The 20,041-nt window shown below is 53.6% G+C and overlaps 2 protein-coding genes and 2 long non-coding RNA genes across 11 annotated transcripts in view; 3 read left to right on the top strand and 1 right to left on the bottom strand.

Moving 5' to 3' along the window:
* The window catches only part of Tle2 (TLE family member 2, transcriptional corepressor), a 22,554-nt gene extending 14,922 nt beyond the window's left edge, over positions 1–7,632 (top strand). For 6 of the 8 annotated variants that reach the window (XM_031349204.1, XM_031349205.1, XM_031349209.1 and 3 more), the window contains 9 exons: positions 1,323–1,461; positions 2,736–2,896; positions 3,317–3,387; positions 3,560–3,809; positions 3,956–4,203; positions 4,272–4,419; positions 5,723–5,873; positions 6,325–6,401; positions 7,382–7,632. In XM_031349204.1, the coding sequence (XP_031205064.1) occupies positions 1,323–1,461; positions 2,736–2,896; positions 3,317–3,387; positions 3,560–3,809; positions 3,956–4,203; positions 4,272–4,419; positions 5,723–5,873; positions 6,325–6,401; positions 7,382–7,489 (1,353 nt within the window). In that variant the 3' untranslated portion in view covers positions 7,490–7,632. The remainder of the gene's footprint in view (positions 1–1,322; positions 1,462–2,735; positions 2,897–3,316; positions 3,388–3,559; positions 3,810–3,955; positions 4,204–4,271; positions 4,420–5,722; positions 5,874–6,324; positions 6,402–7,381) is intronic. The other 2 variants (XM_031349210.1, XM_031349207.1) reach the window with 1 other exon arrangement.
* Positions 7,633–8,044: 412 nt separating this feature from the next.
* Positions 8,045–18,652, bottom strand: Tle6 (TLE family member 6, subcortical maternal complex member). Its single transcript, XM_031349211.1, is given in 14 exon segments — positions 8,045–8,269; positions 8,401–8,477; positions 9,187–9,340; positions 10,029–10,170; positions 11,198–11,445; positions 11,524–11,782; positions 12,570–12,607; positions 12,687–12,769; positions 12,858–12,933; positions 13,226–13,549; positions 13,551–13,619; positions 16,385–16,427; positions 16,845–16,906; positions 18,480–18,652. Coding segments are annotated over 13 exon segments (1,647 nt in total). The 5' UTR covers positions 16,874–16,906; positions 18,480–18,652; the 3' UTR covers positions 8,045–8,164.
* On the top strand, positions 9,276–11,935 carry LOC116075813. Its single transcript, XR_004112719.1, has 3 exons — positions 9,276–9,385; positions 9,847–9,897; positions 9,996–11,935. It is a non-coding gene; the product is annotated as an uncharacterized LOC116075813 (long non-coding RNA).
* On the top strand, positions 12,927–14,299 carry LOC116075814. The gene is made up of 2 exons (XR_004112720.1): positions 12,927–13,036; positions 13,272–14,299. It is a non-coding gene; the product is annotated as an uncharacterized LOC116075814 (long non-coding RNA).
* Positions 18,653–20,041: the final 1,389 nt, after the last annotated feature.

Below are 20,041 nucleotides of genomic sequence, written 5' to 3'. Positions count from 1 at the left end.
CCCCCCCGCCCCCTCCCCCACAACCGCAGCACTGGCTCCTGAATCGTTAAGGTCCCACTGTTAAGAGCTCCTCCTGGATGGTCCTGGAAGTCTAGCTCCCTCCCTGCATCTTGCCCAGACCTTGTGTCCTCCAGGTTACCCAGGGACAGAGAAGGCTTGTCTCTAAGCCCCCTCACCCCTGCAAGCTACCATGACAACCGCCAGCCATAGTGGGCTCCCACTATATCTAATCTCCTCCCCATTCAGAGAAACCTGGGGGATCCAAAGCCACTCTAGCCAGCTAGGGAAGCCATCAAGGGCATCCCTCAGCTCACCAGGGTCACCTGTCACCCTGTGTGGGAGACAGACACAGGCCAGAAGGCAAGGCAGCTCCTTGTGGTGGCACAGGCCAGTTCAACACTGAGGAGTTGGAGGTGGAAGGATAGGAATCCAAAGTCAACTCAGGGCTAGCCTTGGCTAACTGAACCCTGTCTCACAAAACATGCTCCCCAAAAGCAGAGGTTTAAGGTGGATGACATATTGACACCTCTTGGACCAATAGTCCCATTGCTCTGGGAGCTGTGGTTTTTGTTAATTGCCTTTTGAGACAGGGTCTCACTATATAGACCAGGTTGGCCCAGAACTTAAAGAGATTCACCCACCTCTGCTCTGGAGTGCTAGGATTAAAGGTTGTGCCATCACATATGGCCATGTCCAAATTAAAACAGTTTTTAAAGCCAAGTGGTGGTCATGCATGTCTTTAATCACAGCAAGAAGGAGGATCTCTTGAGTTCGAGGCCAGCCTGGTCTACAGAGTGAGCTCCACAGAAAGACACTGAGCTACACAGAAAGACACTGTCTTGAAAAAAACAAATAAAAACATTTTTTAAAACTTTGTGTGTGTGTGTGTGTGTGTGTGTGTGTGTGTGTGTGTGTGTGTACACAAGTGCTGTGGTGTGCATTTGGAGGTCAGAGTCAACTCTGGGGAGTCTCTTCTCTCCTTCTACCATGTGGGTTTGGGGGACCGAATACAGAGTGTGGCTCTTGGCTAAAATCACCTTTACATGCAGAGCATTTTGCCAGCCCAAGAGCCTCTAACTTGGCTGTTGCTATCTATGGGTAACACAGTTGCTGTCCCCAAGTGCCCCCACCCCTATGCACGAACACTCTACTGTGAACCACAATCCTGAGGATGTATTTATATCCTGATCCAGGCTCACCCAGCTTTCCTCTGGGTGCCTACCAAGTGTCTGAGAGATTGGCTGGTCACTGTGTATGTGCCCTCGATCCCCTCTGATGGCTTCAGCCCGCTATGGTGACTGGTGGCCTTTCTCTCTCCACAGAATGATCTTCCCACAGGCACTCCTGCCTCCAGGTCATGTGGTCCCTCTCCACCCCAGGATTCGTCCACCCCTGGGCCCAGCTCAGCCAGTCACCTCTGCCAGCTGGCGGCTCAGCCAGCACCACCCACAGAGAGCATCGGTGAGTCTCCACTTGCCCAGCATACCTCTGTTCCAGGGGACTCCCCCAGCCAGAAAGGATGAGAGAGGTGGCCATTCCTGTGGGCACACACCTTTAATCCCAGGTGGGTTAGAGGCCATCCTGAGTTACATAGTGAAACCAAGTCTGAAAAAAAGAAAAGAATGTTAAGGGCCAGCCTTGGCTTAGAGAGGGGTTCTGAGAGAAGGGGTGTCTGGGAGCGTTGAACACAAAGGACTTGAAGTCAAACCATGGGTCCAAGCTGGTGGCCTATGCTGTTCTTCTGGACACAGCTTTCCAGCCTGCCTTTCTCTCAGTTCTCTCCTGATCTGCCTTCTCTGAAGATCTCCAGATATTTCTCTCTCTATGTTCTGCTTGAGACAGTTCTCCAAGGACTTTTCTCTTGGTATTCTAAAAACTTCTCTGGATAGCTCATCTTCCGCAGATCATAAACCCAGTCTTTTATTTTATATATCAATCCAGTCATTTACTTTTATTTTTAATAAGATTTATTTTATTATTATATCTAAGTACACTGTAGCTGTCTTCAGACACACCAGAAGAGGGCATCAGACCTCATTATAGATGGTTGTGAGCCACCATGTAGTTGCTGGGATTTGGACTCATGATCTCTGGAAGAGCAGTCAGTGCTCTTAACCACTGAGCCATCTCCCCAGCCCCACATTTACTTCCTTTTGATTATCCTATGAACCCTGTGACCCCAGCCCCTTAGTCCTTAAGAAACAGCAAGCACACATTTCCTTTCAACATTGCAAAAAGGATTCAGAGATCTGCCTGCCTCTGTTAAGTATAGATGCTAAGCTATCTGGGGGGGAGGGGCTCCCCCCCTGAAATTACCATTTCTACCACACCTGGGCCTGGAGTCTGTGTTCTAGGCTGTCCTTGGACTCTGAAAAAAGATAAAAGGGTGAGAGAAGCTGACTGACTTGATGGGTAGACCCCAAATTTACCACCTGAACGTCTTATAGCCCCAGCCAGGTGCGGCCTAGCTCTGGGGCCCACTTTGTTGCTGCTGCTTAGATGAAGACACTGAGGTCCAGAACATCAATGTGACTTTCCCAGTTTTAATGATTATGAGACAAATGTGTGCCTTCACTAGCTGTGTGGCCTCAGGCTAGTCACCAAACCTCTCTGAGCCTTGGCTTTTCCTCTCACTGGGTCTGGGTTTTTGAAGGACTTTGTAGGATGTGTAGTTCATCAGCTGAAACACAGGGAAAGTGTGCATCTGAGTGTGTGTCCCCACCCTTTTCACTTAGCCATGAGGAGTCCCCTCACCCTGTCTAGCCCTTTCACCTCGTCCTTCAGCCTGGGCTCCCACAGCACCCTCAACGGGGACCTCTCCATGCCTGGCTCCTATGTCAGCCTCCACCTGTCCCCCCAGGTCAGCAGCTCTGTCGTGTATGGACGCTCACCTCTGGTGAGTCCTTGGGGAATGGAGCACCAGGAAGGTCAGCAGAGTTCAGAGGTCTGGGGAGGGCAGAGGTAGAAGCCAGACTAAAGAGAGGGGCTGAGACTGAACTCAGTGGTTGGGCGTTCACCTGGCATGCACAAAGCCCAGCACCATATAAACTAGGCATGTTGTGCCAGCCTGTCATCCCAGCATTCAGGAGTTCTAGGCCAGCCTAAACTTACCCTGTGGGCAAACAAAAGGAATAAAGCTGGGTTAAAAAGCCTGGCCCGGGAGTGGCCCGGGAGGTTACTTAAAAAGTCCAAATAGCAATTTTGCAAGCAATTCTGCTTGCTTGGGGAGGGGCCGAGAGATAGAAGGGGTGTGGACTGGGACTTGGGTGAGGGGGTGCTGGGCGCCCCTGCCCTGGGACTCTCTGGCCTCTGGCAGATGGCATTTGAGTCGCACCCCCATCTCCGAGGTTCGTCTATCTCCTTGCCTGGCATCCCTGGGGCTAAGCCGTGAGTAGCGCGTGGGCTGTGCCATTTCCAGGGTGTGTGGGAGGCCTGAGTCCCTTCTTCCTGGGAACGTCCCCCCCACGCCCCGTGTTACACCTTGAGTGCCTGTCATTGGCAGCCCGGGTACCTGTGCTGGGGTCAGCTACCCACCAACCCGTCTCTGCGACTTCCACAGGGCTTACTCCTTCCACGTGTCTGCGGATGGCCAGATGCAGCCGGTGCCCTTCCCATCGGATGCGCTGGTAGGCACGGGCATTCCTCGCCACGCGAGGCAGCTGCACACGCTGGCCCATGGTGAGGTGGTGTGTGCCGTCACCATCAGCAGCTCCACACAGCACGTGTACACAGGCGGCAAAGGCTGCGTGAAGGTGTGGGACGTGGGCCAGCCTGGCAGCAAGACACCTGTGGCACAGCTGGATTGCCTGGTAAGGGTGGGGTTTGTGCAGCTGGGTAACGGTATGGGGGGGGGGCAGGGTCTTTAGGATCAGGGCGGGGCCGAGTAACAACACATGGGTCTGTGGAGACCTGGGGGAGTACCAACCTCTCCTGGCCCTGCTTCTCGCCATGGCAGAACCGGGACAACTACATCCGCTCCTGCAAGCTGCTGCCTGACGGGCAGAGCCTGATTGTAGGTGGCGAGGCCAGTACCTTGTCCATTTGGGACCTGGCAGCACCCACACCACGCATCAAAGCAGAACTGACTTCATCTGCCCCTGCCTGCTACGCGCTGGCCGTCAGCCCGGACGCCAAGGTCTGCTTCTCCTGCTGCAGCGATGGCAACATCGTGGTCTGGGACCTGCAGAACCAGGCCATGGTCAGGTGTGTGGGGCAGCCCCCAGGGTGGTGCACAGGTGACTGCAGTCATGGACGCCTGCTCTCACCCGTAGACAGTTCCAGGGCCACACGGACGGGGCCAGCTGCATCGACATATCAGACTACGGGACCCGGCTGTGGACTGGGGGCCTGGACAACACTGTGCGCTGCTGGGACCTGCGCGAGGGCCGCCAGCTTCAACAGCATGACTTCAGTTCCCAGGTGTTGCTCACAATCCTTGGCCTCCCCCGGGTTCCCCCCACCCAGCCGGAAACCGGATAGGATAGGATATGGGGGTCTGTGGAGACAGCTTGGTGGGTAAAGTATTTGCCTCGATGGCATAAGTTCAAATCCCTAGAATCCACATAAAAAGCCAGACATAGACATAAAAAACCTGCCTATAGGGGCTGGAGAGATGGCTCAGCGGTTAAGAGCACTGACTGTTCTGGTCCTGAGTTCAAATCCCAGCAACCACATGATGGCTCACAACCATCTGTAAAGAGATCTGACTCCCTTTTCTGGTGGGTCTGAAGACAGCTACAGTGTACTTACATATAACAATAAATGAATCTGAAAAAAAAAAACAAATAAAAACAAAAACAAAAAAAACCTGCCTGTAACCCTTGGCGTGCAGAGACCTGGAGGGCCAGATTAGTCAAATAAGTGAGCTCCAGGTTCAGTGAGAGACTGCCTCGAACAAGCTGAGACGCTGGATGCCATAGCACACCTTAAAAAAAAAAGATTTACTTATTTATGTGAGCTGCAACTGTCTTCAGACACACCAGAAGACGGCGTCAGATCCCATTAGAGATGGTTGTGAGCCACCATGTGGTTGCTGGAAATTGGACTCAGGACCTCTGGAAAGAGCAGTTAGTGCTTTTAACCACTGAGCCATGTCTCCAGCACAGGACATGTCTTTAATCCCAGCACTGGATCTCTGTGAGTTCTAGGGTGGTCAGAGCTGCATAGTGAGACTGTCTCAACTCCCCACCCCCATACATAAATAAAAATAAGCCGAGCCGTAGTGGCACATGCCTTTAATCCCAGCACTTGGGAGGCAGAGACAGGTGGATTTCTGAGTTCGAGGCCAGCCTGGTCAACAGAGTGAGTTCCAGGACAGCCAGGGCTATACAAAGAAACCCTGTCTCGAAAAACCAAAAAATAAAAAAATAAAATAAAAAATAATACCACCAAACTAAGAGTGACTCTGCAGCTTCTACCCCTAATCCTCCTGACTCCTCATCAGTCAGAAGCGGGACACAGAGCGTAGGCTCAGCCCTGAACCTCGAGCCACCTGTACAGCTAGCTCCCTCTGCCCAGAATCCCAAGGTTCTGTGTTCTTCTGATGAGTGCTAAGGTGTGACACCTATCACTGGCCACCTTCTTGTCTCCATACAGGGCACCCCTGGGTCTTCCTCTGGCATCATGCGTGGCCCCAGGGTCTCAGCTCTCTCTCTCTCTCTCTCTCTCTCTCTCTCTCTCTCTCTCTCTCTCTCTCTCTCTCTCTCTCTCTCTCTCGCCCTAGATTTTCTCGTTGGGCCATTGTCCTAATCAAGACTGGCTAGCCGTAGGGATGGAGAGCAGCCACGTGGAGGTCCTGCATGTGCGCAAGCCTGAGAAGTACCAGCTCCGCCTGCATGAGAGCTGCGTGCTGTCACTCAAGTTCGCTTCCTGTGGTACAGGCCTGGGAGACCCCTTGGCACACCAGAGGGAGGGAGGATGGATGGAGCAAAGCCCCGAAGGCTCGAATTAGACAATGAATTACCCAGGCCTGTCCACCCAGCTGGTTATCGAGGTCAAAGCCAGTTTAGATAAATGCAGAAAATGCAGAAAGATGGAGTGGGTGAGGTGACTTGCACATCTTGAATTCCAGCACTTGGGAGTCAGAGGCAGGTGAATCTCTGAGTTCAAGGCCAGCCCTGTCTATAGAGCCAGTTCAGGATAGCCAGGTGTACACAGAGAAACTCTTGTCTTGAAAAAAAGGACAGCTATAAAAAACACTCCACACTGACTGGCTGCTGTCCGCTTTTTGATACTGCATAGTAGGCGGCTTCGGTTGGGTTGGAGTGAATTTCTAAGGTGTCCTACCCTGGGGGTCACTACCATCCTCCTCTCTGCCCTCCTCAGGACGCTGGTTTGTGAGCACCGGCAAGGACAACCTGCTCAATGCCTGGAGGACACCCTATGGGGCCAGCATTTTCCAGGTACTCCCCTCTCTACATTTTCCTGTCCCACATTTTGGGTTCCTTACTGAGCACGATGTTACCAGGGTCCCTCCGTGCTCTAGCAAGTGCCACAGCCATGCTCCTGTTCATGGCTGAGCCTTTAGGAAGTGAGTGGCTCACAGCGTGTGCTGAGGGTAGGGACGACTTTTTATTCCTTTCAGCTATGGCACCTCCCACTGCAGTGCACAGCTACACTCCCCTCTGGATTGTTTTCAGTGGAGATGAAGTGAAATCTGGAAAGGGGCGTGGGATGGAGCTGGAGCTGGGGCTGGGGCTTCACACATGCTGGGCTGTGTTCTTCTCAGCTTAGGTGGCAATTTCTAATAAGTCTCTTTTTTCTTTTTCGAGACAGGGTTTCTCTGTGTAGCCCTGGCTGTCCTGGAACTCACTCTGTAGCCCAGGCTGGCCTCGAACTCAGAAATCCGCCTGCCTCTGCCTCCCAAGTGCTGGGATTAAAGGCGTGCGCCACCACTGCCCAGCTTCTAATAAGTCTCTTGAACCTTGTGTGGATGTACCATAGTGGTCCTTCACATTTCCCATCCTTCCCAACCACCAAAGATCCCAGGAGTCTCCAATACAGAGCTGAACCCTTATATCAACCCTTCACATGTCAGGGATACCATTGTCCCTTCAGGACATGGTGACCCAGATCTGTGATCCCAGCACTTGGAAGGGTGGGGCAGGAGCATGGTTGGTTTGAGTGAGAATCTGGCGGGGAGGAGGAAGAGGAGGCGGCAGGTATTTTGCTGTGAGGCCTGCTGAAGTCTGAAGTCGAGCTATGATGAGTTAGGTGCCATCTTTCTTAAGTCACCAGTCAGGCCGGCTCAGTTCCCAGCCACAAGGCCCTAACCACAGCCACATCTGTTAGTTTGTTGTCTTCCAAGCCCCATGCTCCTGGTCTGTAAACTTTGTGGTGGTGACCATGTGGCCGTCCCTCACCTCTTCTTTCTCTGTCCCAGTCCAAAGAGTCTTCTTCCGTATTGAGCTGCGACATCTCCAGGAATAATAAGTACATCGTGACAGGCTCAGGGGACAAGAAGGCCACTGTGTATGAGGTGGTGTACTGAGCCATCTGCTGCCTTTTCAGGTCACCTGCCCTGGATGGCTGGCCACTCGGGACATGGGTCCCTCTGCTCACACCTGGCTTGCTCCCTTCCTGGCTGGGTGGGGCTGGGGGCACTGGGGAAATATAACATATTTATCAACTTGCTTTCTTTTTGTGTGTGTGTCAAGCGTACAGGTGAGGGGCCCAGCTGGGTGTCAGCCTTCGTTTCTCTTTACCCCAATTTTCAGAGCGTGGACCTCACTGGTGTGCCCCAGCAGACAGGTCAACAAGCACCAGGGATCCTCCTGTCTCTACCCACAGAGCTGGATCAGGGATTTAAACTCACTCCTTATGCCTGGCTGGCAAGCGCTTTACCAACTGAACCATCTTCCTAGCTCTCTTTAAAACAAAAACAAACAGGGTGGAGGCTGGGTTCTCTGTGTAGCCCTGGCTGTCCTGAAACTATGTAGACCAGGCTGGCCTGGAACTCAGATCTGCCTGCCTCTGCCTCCTGAGTAGCAAACACTAAGAAGTTAGAGGGCTCAGTCCTTCCAAAACCTGGATAAAGGACAACCTCTGCCTTTTCAATTGTTTATTACATGTGACTCCGAGTCTGCACACCCCATGGAATTCTCCATGGCCCTTTCCACCCATTGTCATCCACCACTGTGCAGTTAGGGGAGGGGAGTTGAAGCTGTCAGTACTTGATGTGGTACACCGAGGCACAGTCCCCGGATCCTGTGACGATGATCCTGCCATTCTCAGTCATGTCAAAGCATCTCACAGTGGCAGCCTCCGGGACCTGTGAGACAGCAGCTGAGGGAGCTCAGTTCTTCTCGACCCAGAGCTTCAGCAATGGCCCCTGTGGGGGTCCTGCTGAGGATCCTGCTAACAGTCCCACCAAGCCCCCAGGTGCCCCCTGCACATAAGTACCTGAAACAGTTTTGCTCCCGTGGGCATGCTGTGGAAAGTGATGAAGTTGTCCATCCCTATGCTTGCCCACCACTGGCCTGGGAGGAGGGGGATAGGACAGTGAGGTTCCAGCAGACTCCACCCATTCACTCCCATCCAGCAGCACCCAGGAGGCTGAGGCAGGAGGATTGAGAGTTTTGAGATGAGGATGAGCCTGGGCTATATGAGACCTTGCCTGAAAGAACAAGGCAGAACCGCAAAAAGTTTTACTGTCCTGTCTTTTGTTATGTTTTGCCGTCTTAAGTCTTACATAGCTCGGGATAGCCTTAAACTCTCCAAGTAGCCAGAGATGACTCTGAAAACTCCTGATTATAATTATGTCAATAAAAGGTGTTGGGGTGTGGGCAGTGCCAAAGCCCTGAGTGGGCACTGATTAAACAGAGCAGAATCCCCTGAAAGGCCAGTGACCACAGTGCAGGCTCATCCTCAATGGACTCTGTTTTCCCAGATGGGGTGGGTTTCTCTCGAGCCCTGGCTGTCCTGGAACTCACTCTGTATACCAGGCTGGCTCTGCACTCAGGTCTGCCTGCCTCGGCCTCCCCAGTGCTGGGGTTAGAGGTCTGAGCCACTCAGGTCCACTCGCCTCTCCCCCACCACACACACTCAGGTTCGCCTGCCTCTGTCCCCCACCCCTTCAGGTCTGCCCGCCTCTGCCCTCCCAACTCAGGTCCACCCGCCCCTGCCCCGCCCCCCAGTGCTGGGATTAAAGGTCTGAGCCACTATGCCCAGACTCAGTGGACTCCTTACCGTTTGGGGAGAACTTCAGGCCTAAGATGGCATTGTCCTTGGTGCCCACAGTGAGCACCTGGCTCCTCTTGCTGCTGTTGAACAGGCATTGCTGGCCATCGGCCAGGCCCAGAAGCAGCCAGTCTTCGGTCGGACTGTGAGACAGGCTCATGATCTGGATGAACCAGGCAGAGGCAGCAATGAGACCCCAGCGGGGCAGGTAGGCTGCAAGGGCCCCCCCATGGCTCACTGACCTGGCTCTTTCCTTTAGACAGTCCCCACATTTCCCTCTCATGAGGTGCATGAACTTTACAGGGTTAAGTATGGCAGTGACAAGTCTGTTTCCCTTGTTTGGTTTTATTGAGACATGGTCTTGCTCCAGAGCCTAAGCTAGGCTGTAGTGACATATCACACAGCCCAGGCTGGCCTTGAACTCCAGCATAAAATATTTGCAAGGACAGTCTTTGAGACCGGCTTTTACGTAGCTCAGCTACCCTTCAGGTCCCTGTGTAGCTGATGACCGACTTGAACTTATGACCCTCCTTCCCCCAGCTCCCTAGTGCTGAGTGACAAGAGTGGTGGTGGAATCCAGAACTCGGGAAAGCATTCTACCCCCTAGACCCAGTTCCTTTTTCACTATGTAGCCCGGGAGGGACTCACTTTTTCATCCTCCTGCCTCAGCTTCAGTACTGGGATGACAGCCTTTGCCACCATTGTCCAGTATGACAAAAGGTATTTTAAAGACCCCTGTGACTTCTCAAAAATCCCTTGAGCTGACCAGTGCTGTTCCCTCTCCCTACACTGAGTGCACCTTGTCGTCTAACCCAAAGGCCCACGCCTGTGCAGCCACCCTCTCTGTGCACCTGGGACTGGAACGGATACTCCTGTGACACATTGGCCATCCGCAGGTCCCAGCATCGCAGACAGGCATCCAGACTCCCCGTCCAGACATTGTCATCTTTGACCACAAGGCTCCTGGCCGCACCGGTAGGGCCTTTGAGGTTCCTGGCCAGAAAGCAAAGGGCTAAGCGTAGGCTTAGCAGTCTGTGTCTAAGATTCCCTCAAAGCCACGGGACCAACCCGACCTGCTGGGGCTCTGACACCTTTGGTAAGAAGGGGACGGTGACATCATCCTAAAGTCCCTGCCTCTAAAAGGTAATGTTCCAAACCAATACCTATAAACCCAGCACTGAGGAAGCTGAGGCAGGAGGATTGCCATGAGTTCCATGCCAGGCTGGGGTACGTAAAGACCCTGCCTCAAAAATGAGGGTAAGGGGGAAGACTCAAAGCTGGCTGTGGTGACTCAAAATCACCATCCCAGCTCCTCAGGAGATTAAGAAAGGATGATAGCAACTTAGAGCCATCCTAGGCTACAGAGTAAGCTCAGTATCATCGCTGCAAACTTCACCTGATCCGACCTTAAGATATGAAACTGTGCAGGGCTTGGCAGCACACATCTGTCATCCCAGCGCTCTGGAGGCAGAGGCAGGTGGATCTCTGAGTTCCAAGGCTAGCCTGGTCTACATATTGTGACCCTATGCCAGATAAAATGAATAAACGTAAAAGTGTTGCCCAGATGGCTCCCAGGTCACTCCGTGGGTAAAGGAGAGCAGAGTTCCAGGAACCCACTTAGTGGAAGAACAGGCTCCTTGCAGGCTGTCCAGAGCCTCTGTTCTCTCTTTGTCCTACAAGAATCACAATGAATAAGCCAGGCCCACAGAGCACTTAGGAGGTGAAGGCAAGAAGATAAGGAGAGTTTAAGGTTATCCTCTGTGCTTGAGGACAACCTGGGCTACAGGAGACACTTACTGTAACCTAAAGGTAAAAAAAGCAGGCTGAGGGGCGTGGTCAGGGATAGGCCCCCTGCCTAGAATCCCGCAATGATGGGCTGGGGGTGTGGTCAGGGGTGGAGTCCCACCCAGAATCCCCTAGTGAGGGGGGCTAGGTTGTGGCTCCACTCTGGGGGAGGGGGCTTTGGGCAAGAGCGAGCTCAGGACCTCAGCTCGCTGTGCTTTTGTCCCTGCGTCTGCACCTGACTATTTCCTGAGTCCGTAGGTCCCATATCCTGACCACGCCTTCTGTGAAGCCGGCAAGGACCATGTTGTCCTTGGTGCTGGCCAGCGCCTGGCAGGACAGGCCCTCGCAGGGCAGCTGGCACTTCTCATACAGGTACGGGGCCGCCAGGTCCCACACGATCACGCCAGGTAAGTTGCTTCCACCCGCGAACAGGGCCCTGCTGCTAGAGGACAGCAGGCAGGTGCGCAGGCATGCCCCGCTGGCCTGTGGAGGATCATCCCCATGAGTGAGGAGCCGCCAGGTCCTTCCAGCGCCTCCCATCCCCAGTCCCTGCCCTGTCACCTGGACGCTGTATTGCAAGTGGCTTTCGGGGTGTCTGTCCTCGGCCACCTGGCTCATGAGGTTCCACACCTTGATGCCGCTCGGGCTGCAGGTGAAGACATGGCGCGTGAAGGAGTTCACGGCTATCACTAACAGCAGATCCTGGTGCTTCAGCACGCGTACCTTCTGCAGCGTCTGGGGGACAGTGAACCTCTCTGATTGCGAGAGTGATGTGCCAGGCCCCTTGCAGCTGTTCTCTAAGACTTCAGAGTCCCAGGACCTAGGGATATGGGACCCAGAGTGAAGTATTCAAGACAGGATCTTAGTCCAGGTTGGCCTTTAACTCCCTAGGGAGCAAAGGCTGACCTTGATTTTTTATTTTTTATTTTTGGTTTTTTAAGACAGGGTTTCTCTGTGTGGTTCTGGTTGTCCTGGAACTCACTCTCTAGACCAGGCTGGCCTTGAACTCAGAAATCTGCTTGCCTCTGCCTCCCAAGAGCTGGGATTAAAGACAGGAGCCGCCACCACCACTGGCCTGACTTTGAATTCCTAATGCTCCTGCCTCCACCTGCTAGGGAGCCAGGCTCCAATCACATTCTTCAGTTCTTGCCATAGCCACACATGCTTCCCTACTCTAAAATGCTTTGCCCCAGTGGACTGAGCTCCCATGCACCCTTACAGCCCAAATTATTAGAGCCCCTTCTCCAACTACAAGACTCTGAGAATCTAGGTTGAGATTTAAGTGAGACATCCCTTCTTCAACCCTTTAAAAGTTGTTCTTCCATATACTCATTAATTGGGGTGGAGGAGGGGACAGAGGAGGCAGTCTAACCTGTGGGAGTCAGTTTTCACTTTCAACCGGGTAGGTCCCAGGGATCAAACTCAGGCCTAGGCTTGGTAGCAGGCATCTTTACCTGCTGAGCCCTCCCTCCCACCAGCCCCTCAATCTTCCAGCCACCAGTTAGGGACAGGGAAGAGGGACTGAGAGACAGGGAGGCAGGGGTGGGAGGCAAGGGTGAGGTGACCCTGCTTCTCTCCCTGCAGAGGCCAGTAGGACAGATACTCACAAGGGCTTCAGAAATGTACCAGCTCTTACAGAGGGTTCCTGCGGTACAAAGAAAGAAGCTGACACTGCTGGCTTGAGACCTCCCTCTTCCATGTCTGCGTCCAGGTCTCCCACTCACCTGGATCTCAAACTGGGGCTGACTGATATCTTCTTGGTAATCAACTAGCAGGTCTGAGGGAGACTTGATCAGGTTGGGGTCAGCTGTGTGGAGACAGGATTCAGGGGTGACCCAGGAACTGTGGCCCCGCCCCCAAGGCCCCGCCCCCGGGGCCTCGCCCCCCCCCCTCACCAGAGTCACTCAGGCTGTTTCTGTGTCTGGGCTTAAGGGCTTGTTTATAGTCACACAGGTCTGAGTCTTTGCTTTCCTGGGAGACAGAATTGGGTCAGACGGAAGACACGACACGTCATCCAGGGGGTACCTAGCAGATGCTGGGGGGTTCCTGGCTGCAGTGAGGATCCTCCTGAGAGGTCAGAGTGCAGCGATGAGGAAGGAGGGTACTGAGGGCACACTATGGGTTGTGTCCTTTGGGGTTCCAGTCAAGGGTACTCACCCATTCCAGCCGCTTCTCCGTTGCCATTGACAACAGGCAGGGGTTGGGGGGAGAAGGGAGGGAAGGAGAGGGAGAAAAAGGCTTGTGCCTGGGAGCTCCCCCTCACCTGTGAGAAACCCTCACTCCCGTGTTCCTGTTGGTTCTTTTTGCAGCTGTCCATGAAAAGTTTCCAGAGTTCCTGGACCAGGAAGCCTTGCCAGAACTGTGGCTCCTTGTTCCAGACAGGTTGTGGACCCTGGCACTCATCAGCCTCCGAGAGGAACCGACGTCTGGTGGGCAGCTGAGGCCCTTGGGTGGCTTTGAACTTGGGGTCCTCGGGGGCTGCAGACTCTGGGGCCTTGTCTTTCTTAGCTGAATGCTGGGTGCTCTGGACAGAGCCCGTGGGGGCTGCATAAGACACATGACATGGCCAACTGGTGCCTGCTCCCTCCAGCCCCAAGACCAATACTCACCTTGTTCCTCTCCGGGATGCCTGCGGTCCTGCTGGAGATGTCTACCACCTGGAAGAAGTTTTCCACTTAGAACAAAATAGGATGGAGCCTTGCTGAAGGCACAGATGTGGGGAAGGGGAACCTGTGCCAAAGCTTGGCACTTGGCAGGCTCTTCACTCGGGGATAAACCACACCATACATCCAAGCATGTTGGCATACACATGTTCACCCTTCCCTTCAAAAGCTGAGGCAGGAGGATCAGGAGTTCAGGGTCATCCTTGGCTACATACCGAGTCTGATATCCTGTCTCAAAAAAAACTTCAAAAAAAAAAAAAAAGAAAGAAAGAAAGAAAAACAGTACCACCACCATTAAGGGCTTGGGTACAGCTCTTAACTCACAAAGTCTTGCCCTGCACCCCCAGCAAGGCCAACAAAGGATTTAGTGTTATTTTGCACATTGGAAAACTGAGGCCCAGAGACTCCAGCAGCAGCCACAGCCACAGCCAGGAGCTGTTTTTTCTTTAGCTTTGCTCTTCCCCTGGGAGCTTTTGGAGCGCACCCAGGATGGAGAGGGGAGCACCCGAGATGGAGGAAGGCAAAGCCGCTGGGAAGGAGCTGGAAGGCCCAAGAATCTGCCTCCCAGGAAGTAGATGATGGATTGCAGGGCAGCGCCAGCCTGGGGCTGCACAAAGCCCAGGGGAGCCCTCCCAATTTCCCCCCTCCCCCCCGACTCATTATTGTGCAATTTACTGGCATTCTAGTGTGCCTGGAGCTCAATGTGAATGGAGGAGAGCTGTTGCTCTGGGGGGTGGGAGGGCATAGAAGGGGTAGGGTGCTGGCACAGCAGGGACAGGAAAGTGAGGCTGGGGGGGGCAGTTAAAAGCCTGGGAGCTGCAGGAAACTGCCCAGGATATCACAGGCTACAGCCACCCACCCACACACACACACACACACACACACACACACTTCAGGCAGTGGCCGCCCCCACACAGTGGGCAATTCTTCCCTCCCTTTTGACCCTTGCTGCTGCTGCACTTGAGGCCTGATCAGTCCCTCCTTGGTCAACCACAGTCTTCTAGGGCTCCCACTGCCCACAGGGTCAACACTTAGAAATCCATGCAGCTCCAAGCCCCGGGGGGGGGGGTGGGGGCGGCGGGGCTTTCTTCCTACTCACTGCTCTTCTTGCTCCTCCCACTCCAGGCCCCATCCCTGCCCGTGGACTTTGCAGAGGGGCTGCTCTTCTCCTAGACAAAAGCATCCCTTCTGCCTCTGCTGACCTACTCAGTGCACCTTCCTGTTCACCCTGAGCTGTAGCTCACACTCCAGCCCCTGCCTGGAGCTCTTGGCTCCCACCCTGGCCCCTCAAATGTGCCCACAGCTTCCTTCAGTCCCCAGTCTGTCTTTAGTGGCGGATGGTGGCAGCTGAATGAACAACTGTGTTCTAGTGGCTTCCTGTCCCCCTGCTGCCCACTCCCCCCCTTGGCCCCCACTAAGCTGCAGCCTTGGCTCTGGCTCCCTGCCAATGACATCTGGCCTCGGGCAGTGCCTCCTTCCTGCCAGCCCTTGAGAAAGGGGCCAGGTGGCAGGGGAAAGGCTGATGGGGACACACGTGCCTTGGCTTGGGCAGGGGGTGGGGGTGGGGGGAGAGCCGGGTGTCCCTCCACAGGCCTTTCCTCCAGTCATGCACAGGACTGGTGGCTCCTTCCTGTGTGTTTCTCCTACCCAGGAACCCTCAGGGCACCTGGGAGCCAGGCAAGAAGGAAGCTCCACAGCAAGATGTGAGGACCCTAAATCAACTCCCTCCCTGACTTTGTCCCCATCGCTCTGCAGCTCCTGTGTCCCTGGAATCAAAGATCATGTCCTGTCAGAGGTTGACACAACTCCCATTCCCTTCCTGCCTCTGTCCTGCCAGGAGAAGTATACCTAGCTCCAGTCCCCAGTTCACCTGTGTGTGATGAGGCTCTAGGAAGGACTAGTTTATAGTGGACACCTGAGATCACACAGCAGGTGAGAGGTAGGTCTCAACAAGGAGTGACCCTGAGCAAAGGTCTTCAGCTCTTCGCTACTATTTTGTTTTGGAGTCAAGAGTCCCACGTAGCCTGGCTTGGCTTTGAACTCACTATAGCCAAGAATGATCCTCTCACCTCCACCTCCCCAGGGCCAGGATGACAGGTGTGTGCCACTTTGCTCTGTTTATCTTAACTTTTTTTTAAAAATTGATTATATGTAAGTACACTGTAGCTGTCTTCAGACACCCCAGAATAGGACATCAGATCTCATTATGGATGGTTGTGAGCCACCATGTGGTTGTTGGGATTTGAAATTCAGGACCTTCGGAAGAGCAGTCAGTGCTCTTAACTGCTGAGCCATCTCACCAGCCCTTATCTTTAACTTTTTTGTTTGTTTGTTTTCGAGACAGGGTTTCTCTGTGTAGCCTTGGCTGTCCTGGAACTCACTCTGTAGACCAGGCTGGCCTCAAACTCAGAAATCCGCCTGCCTCTGCCTCCCAAGAGCTGGGATTAAAGGCATGTGCCACCACTGCCTGGCTTATCTTTAACTTTTAAATACTACTTATTATATTGTTTTTAATGAAAAACCAAGTTTAATTTTCTTGCAGTCCTCGGGGCCTTGCCTGCCTCCCTCTCCCTAGCTGACATATAAAGCTTTTTCTTGCTGCCCCAACCCCAACCAGCCAGGTTCCCTCCTGCCCCAGGACTTTTGCACAGGCTGTGCCTTTGCCCCAGGGCCCAAACTTGAAGGCAGCCCCCAACCTCGCCCCCGCCCCTCCCCCCCATACTCCCTTTGGCTGCCACCAGGGTGCAGGGTGGACTCACCAGGCTGGAGATGTTGTCCCGGTTGACCATTTCAGAGGAGATGCTGAGTGGGGGAAAGAAATTGAGCATCCTTCTTCTGGAATAAGGCCCTGCATCTACCCTAGGGTGGAGCCCCAAGAGAGTGAGCCACCTAATCCATAAATGAAGGGGAAGATGCCATCCCGACTTTTGAGACTGACCCTGGTCTTTGCACATTCTAGGCAGCCAGGCAGGCAGGCATTTTTTTGCCCCTGAGTTATAGCCCAGCCAGCAATCATTTGAAGACAGGTTTGGTGGCTTAGAACTTGCCATCCTCCTGTCTCAGCCTGTACCACTACAAAAAAACAACACCTGGGCTTAAAAACAAACCCAAACCACACTTCACTGGAAAACGGGCTGACGTCCCACTGTTGAGGCATGGCTGGTTCTTTGGGGACAAGGACCCATCCCTCCGATGTGGGGTCCTGAAAGAAGCCCTCACCTGTTGAACTCCTCTGGCAGCTGGTCCATGATGGATGAATACCGACTGTAGAAGCTGGAAGGCTGGAAAGATCAAAGGTCAAACCTATAAAGTCTGCATCTCTCTGGAGCCCCAGGTGTGGAGTCATGTCCAGCTTCAAGCCCTGGATCTCTTTAGGCACAGCGGAACATGGTAGATAGAACCTTCAAGACCCTGGAACAGTGGTTCTCAGCCTTCCTAATGCTGCAACCCTTTAGTACAGTTCCTCATGTTGTGGTGACCCCAACCAAAACATTTTTGTTCCTACATTATAACTGTAACATTACTAGGGTTATGAATGTGAATAGCTGACATTCAGGATATGTACCCGTCCAAGGGTTGCGACCCACAGGTTGAGAACCACTGCCGTTCAGTCACTTTAGTACACAGGCTCCTGACATTACCTTAATTTTTAGAGAAACAAGGAGGGAAAAGAAGGGGGAGGGAGGAGGGAGGAGAATATACACCCTCTACGCCCAAGAAAGGGTCTATGTAGCTGATTGTTCTGAACTACCTAGAGCTAGCAGTCCTTGATTTAAGAGATCCACCTGCCTCAGCCTCCCAAGTGCGGGGATTAAAGCTGGGCACCGAACTTTAATCACAATATAATGTTAACACATGGATCAGCTTGCTAGGAGGGGCTCCGTCCTGACACCCTGCTATGGGGACCAGGTGAACTCCTAGTGTTAATCACAACTTGATTGACATTGGGAAAGTATGGGTCCGGTCTGGTCTATGGAGGGTTCACCTGCGCTGTCAGGGATCACAGGTGCAGACACTGTGAGGGGCTCAGGCTGGGGTGCAGGCCTTTCATCCTAGCTAGGCAGGCAGGCAGGATAGCATGAGTTCCAGGCCAGGCAGGGACAATGAGACTCAGGCTCCAAAACCACAAACCCAGTCGGAAGAGAGGAGGCTAACTGCCCCTCGCTGCCGCTGCGGTTTCTCTCTCACCAAAGTTCCACCAAAGGTGCCACTGCTCACTCTGTCTATGGGAAGTCATCTAGAAGATTCTTGAAGTCACAAATCAGATTAAGTCTTACAAGGAACAGGTATAGATAGGTTTTTGGAAGGCAGAAAAGTCGACCCCCCCCCCACACCTATCCCCGTAGTCTCTTCATCGTCTGGACCCAGCGGGGGAGGAAGCCCCTTCCCCATCCCCAGGTACTCTGTGTTCCCGTTCCCTAAGCCTCGGCTTAACTACGGGGGGCTAAGGTTTCAGACACTGCCCCCCACTCCCAGCTAAGCACCAGGGGCCTCATTAGTATCTTCAGATACCAAGAATAGAGGACCAGGTCCCTCCACTCCCTAGTGGGAGCAGCCAGGAATGTGGCTGGTAGCAGACGGTTTTACCGAACAAGAGTTTGCCTGGCGTACTAGTTAAGCCTGCAAGTGGTGCACGTGTATACGCTCAGGCACACGCTTAAAACATTAAAAAAAAAAAAAAAAAAAAGAACAAAGGAGACAAGAGAAGCGACACTTGATTCACTCCCAAATCACTCAACCTGGGTAAACTCCCCGCTGAAGTCAGTTTTGTGAGGGTCCACACCCCTCCCTCGGACTCCCTCCTCTTCCCCACACGCGCAAACCGCCTGCAGGAAGCGGGCTGCGATCACGCACCACCGCTGAGGTTGGGGAGGCCCCGGGGATTCCAGAGGAAGCCTCAGAGGTCAGACAGGTTCAAGCTAGGAGGAAGCCCCTCCTGCTGGGCTCCGGGCCATTTGACCCTTCTCACCCCGCCCCTCCAGCCAAGACCACGCCCACCACGACCACACCCACACACCACGCCCTCTGCACCCATTGTGGGAAGCCTGTCTCAGGGCCCAGGCCACGGGTGCACGTGGGCCCCGGACTCTGTGAGCCGCCCCTCCAGGCCCTGACCAATCAGAAGGCGGCGAGCCCACGTGGGCTGCGAGCCAGGATGCTCATTGCTCAGTTTGTGGCCGTGCTGTCAATCACGGAGTTCCGGCTTCGGCTTAACCCTCACGTTCCAGGTGTGGCGATTCGGGATCTGGGAGACTTTCAGGGTATTTGGTGAAAAGTATGACTATTTGGGGCATTCGAGACCGGTCAGCAGGCGAAGGTGATTGCGGCCTAGAGGTTTGATCCGAATTCAGTCCCTGGGACCCAAAGTGTTGACGGCGAACTCACTCTTGCACATGCACTCACACACTCACAAATAATTTTTTTTTCCGTTTTGTCTTTTGTTTTTGTTTTTGTTTTTTTTCGACACAGGGTTTCTCTGTGTAGCCCTGGCTGTCCTGGAACTCACTCTGTAGAGTGAGTGCGTGATCGCAGCCTGCTTCCTGCAAGCGGTTTGCGCGTGTGGGGAAGAGGAGGGAGTCCGAGGGAGGGTTGTGGACCCTCACAAAAACGACTTCAGCGGGGAGTTTACCCAGGTTGAGTGATTTGGGAGTGAATCAAGTGTCGCTTCCCAGGCTGGCCTCGAATTCAGAAATCCACCTGCCTCTGCCTCCCAAGTGTTGGGATTAAAGGCATGCGCCACCACCGCCTGGTGATAATTTTCTTTTAAATCTTATTGAAACAGGAGAATCAGGATTCATTCTGGCTGGCACACGTGTGCCCTGAGTCCTGTCCTCAGCACCACTTGAACCTGGCATTGTCAGACACCTTTATCATCCCAGCACTGGGAGGTGAAGGTAGGAGGGTTAGGAGTTCAAGGTCATTCTGAGTTATATAGCAAGTTCCAGGCTAGCCTGGGCTACACGAGACCCCGTCTCAAACGAGAAAGAAAGGAGAAGACAAGGGGCACAAAGCTACATGCCCAGACCTCCAAATTCAAGGTTAGGAAGTGAGGCAGATCCCTGAGCTCCTGCAAGACTTCAGCCCCCATCCCTGGCCCTGGATGGAGGATCCTGGAGTAGGCTGAGGGTGGTCCGGGTTAGAGTGGTCTCTCTGGACCTCCCAACCCTCACTCCTACTCCCTTTCCAGCCACAGATGGGGGATGTGAAATTAAATCACACTGTAATCTCACCACTTCGGACATGGAGGCAGGGGGTGACGGTGAGTTTGGGGCCAGCCTGGTTTCCATAGTAAAAGCATCTGTAAAACAGGGCTGTGAGAGGGCTTAGTGGGTCAGGACGATTGCTGCCTAGCCTGATAGCTTGAGTTTGATTCCTGCACCCCACACAGTAGAAGGAGAGAATGCATTCTAATTCCT

The sequence above is a fragment of the Mastomys coucha genome, unplaced genomic scaffold (genome assembly GCF_008632895.1).
Source record: "Mastomys coucha isolate ucsf_1 unplaced genomic scaffold, UCSF_Mcou_1 pScaffold4, whole genome shotgun sequence".
Taxonomy (NCBI): Eukaryota; Metazoa; Chordata; class Mammalia; order Rodentia; family Muridae; genus Mastomys; species Mastomys coucha.
Note: the sequence above shows the minus strand (reverse complement) of the source record. Positions and strands in the feature narration are given on the sequence as shown.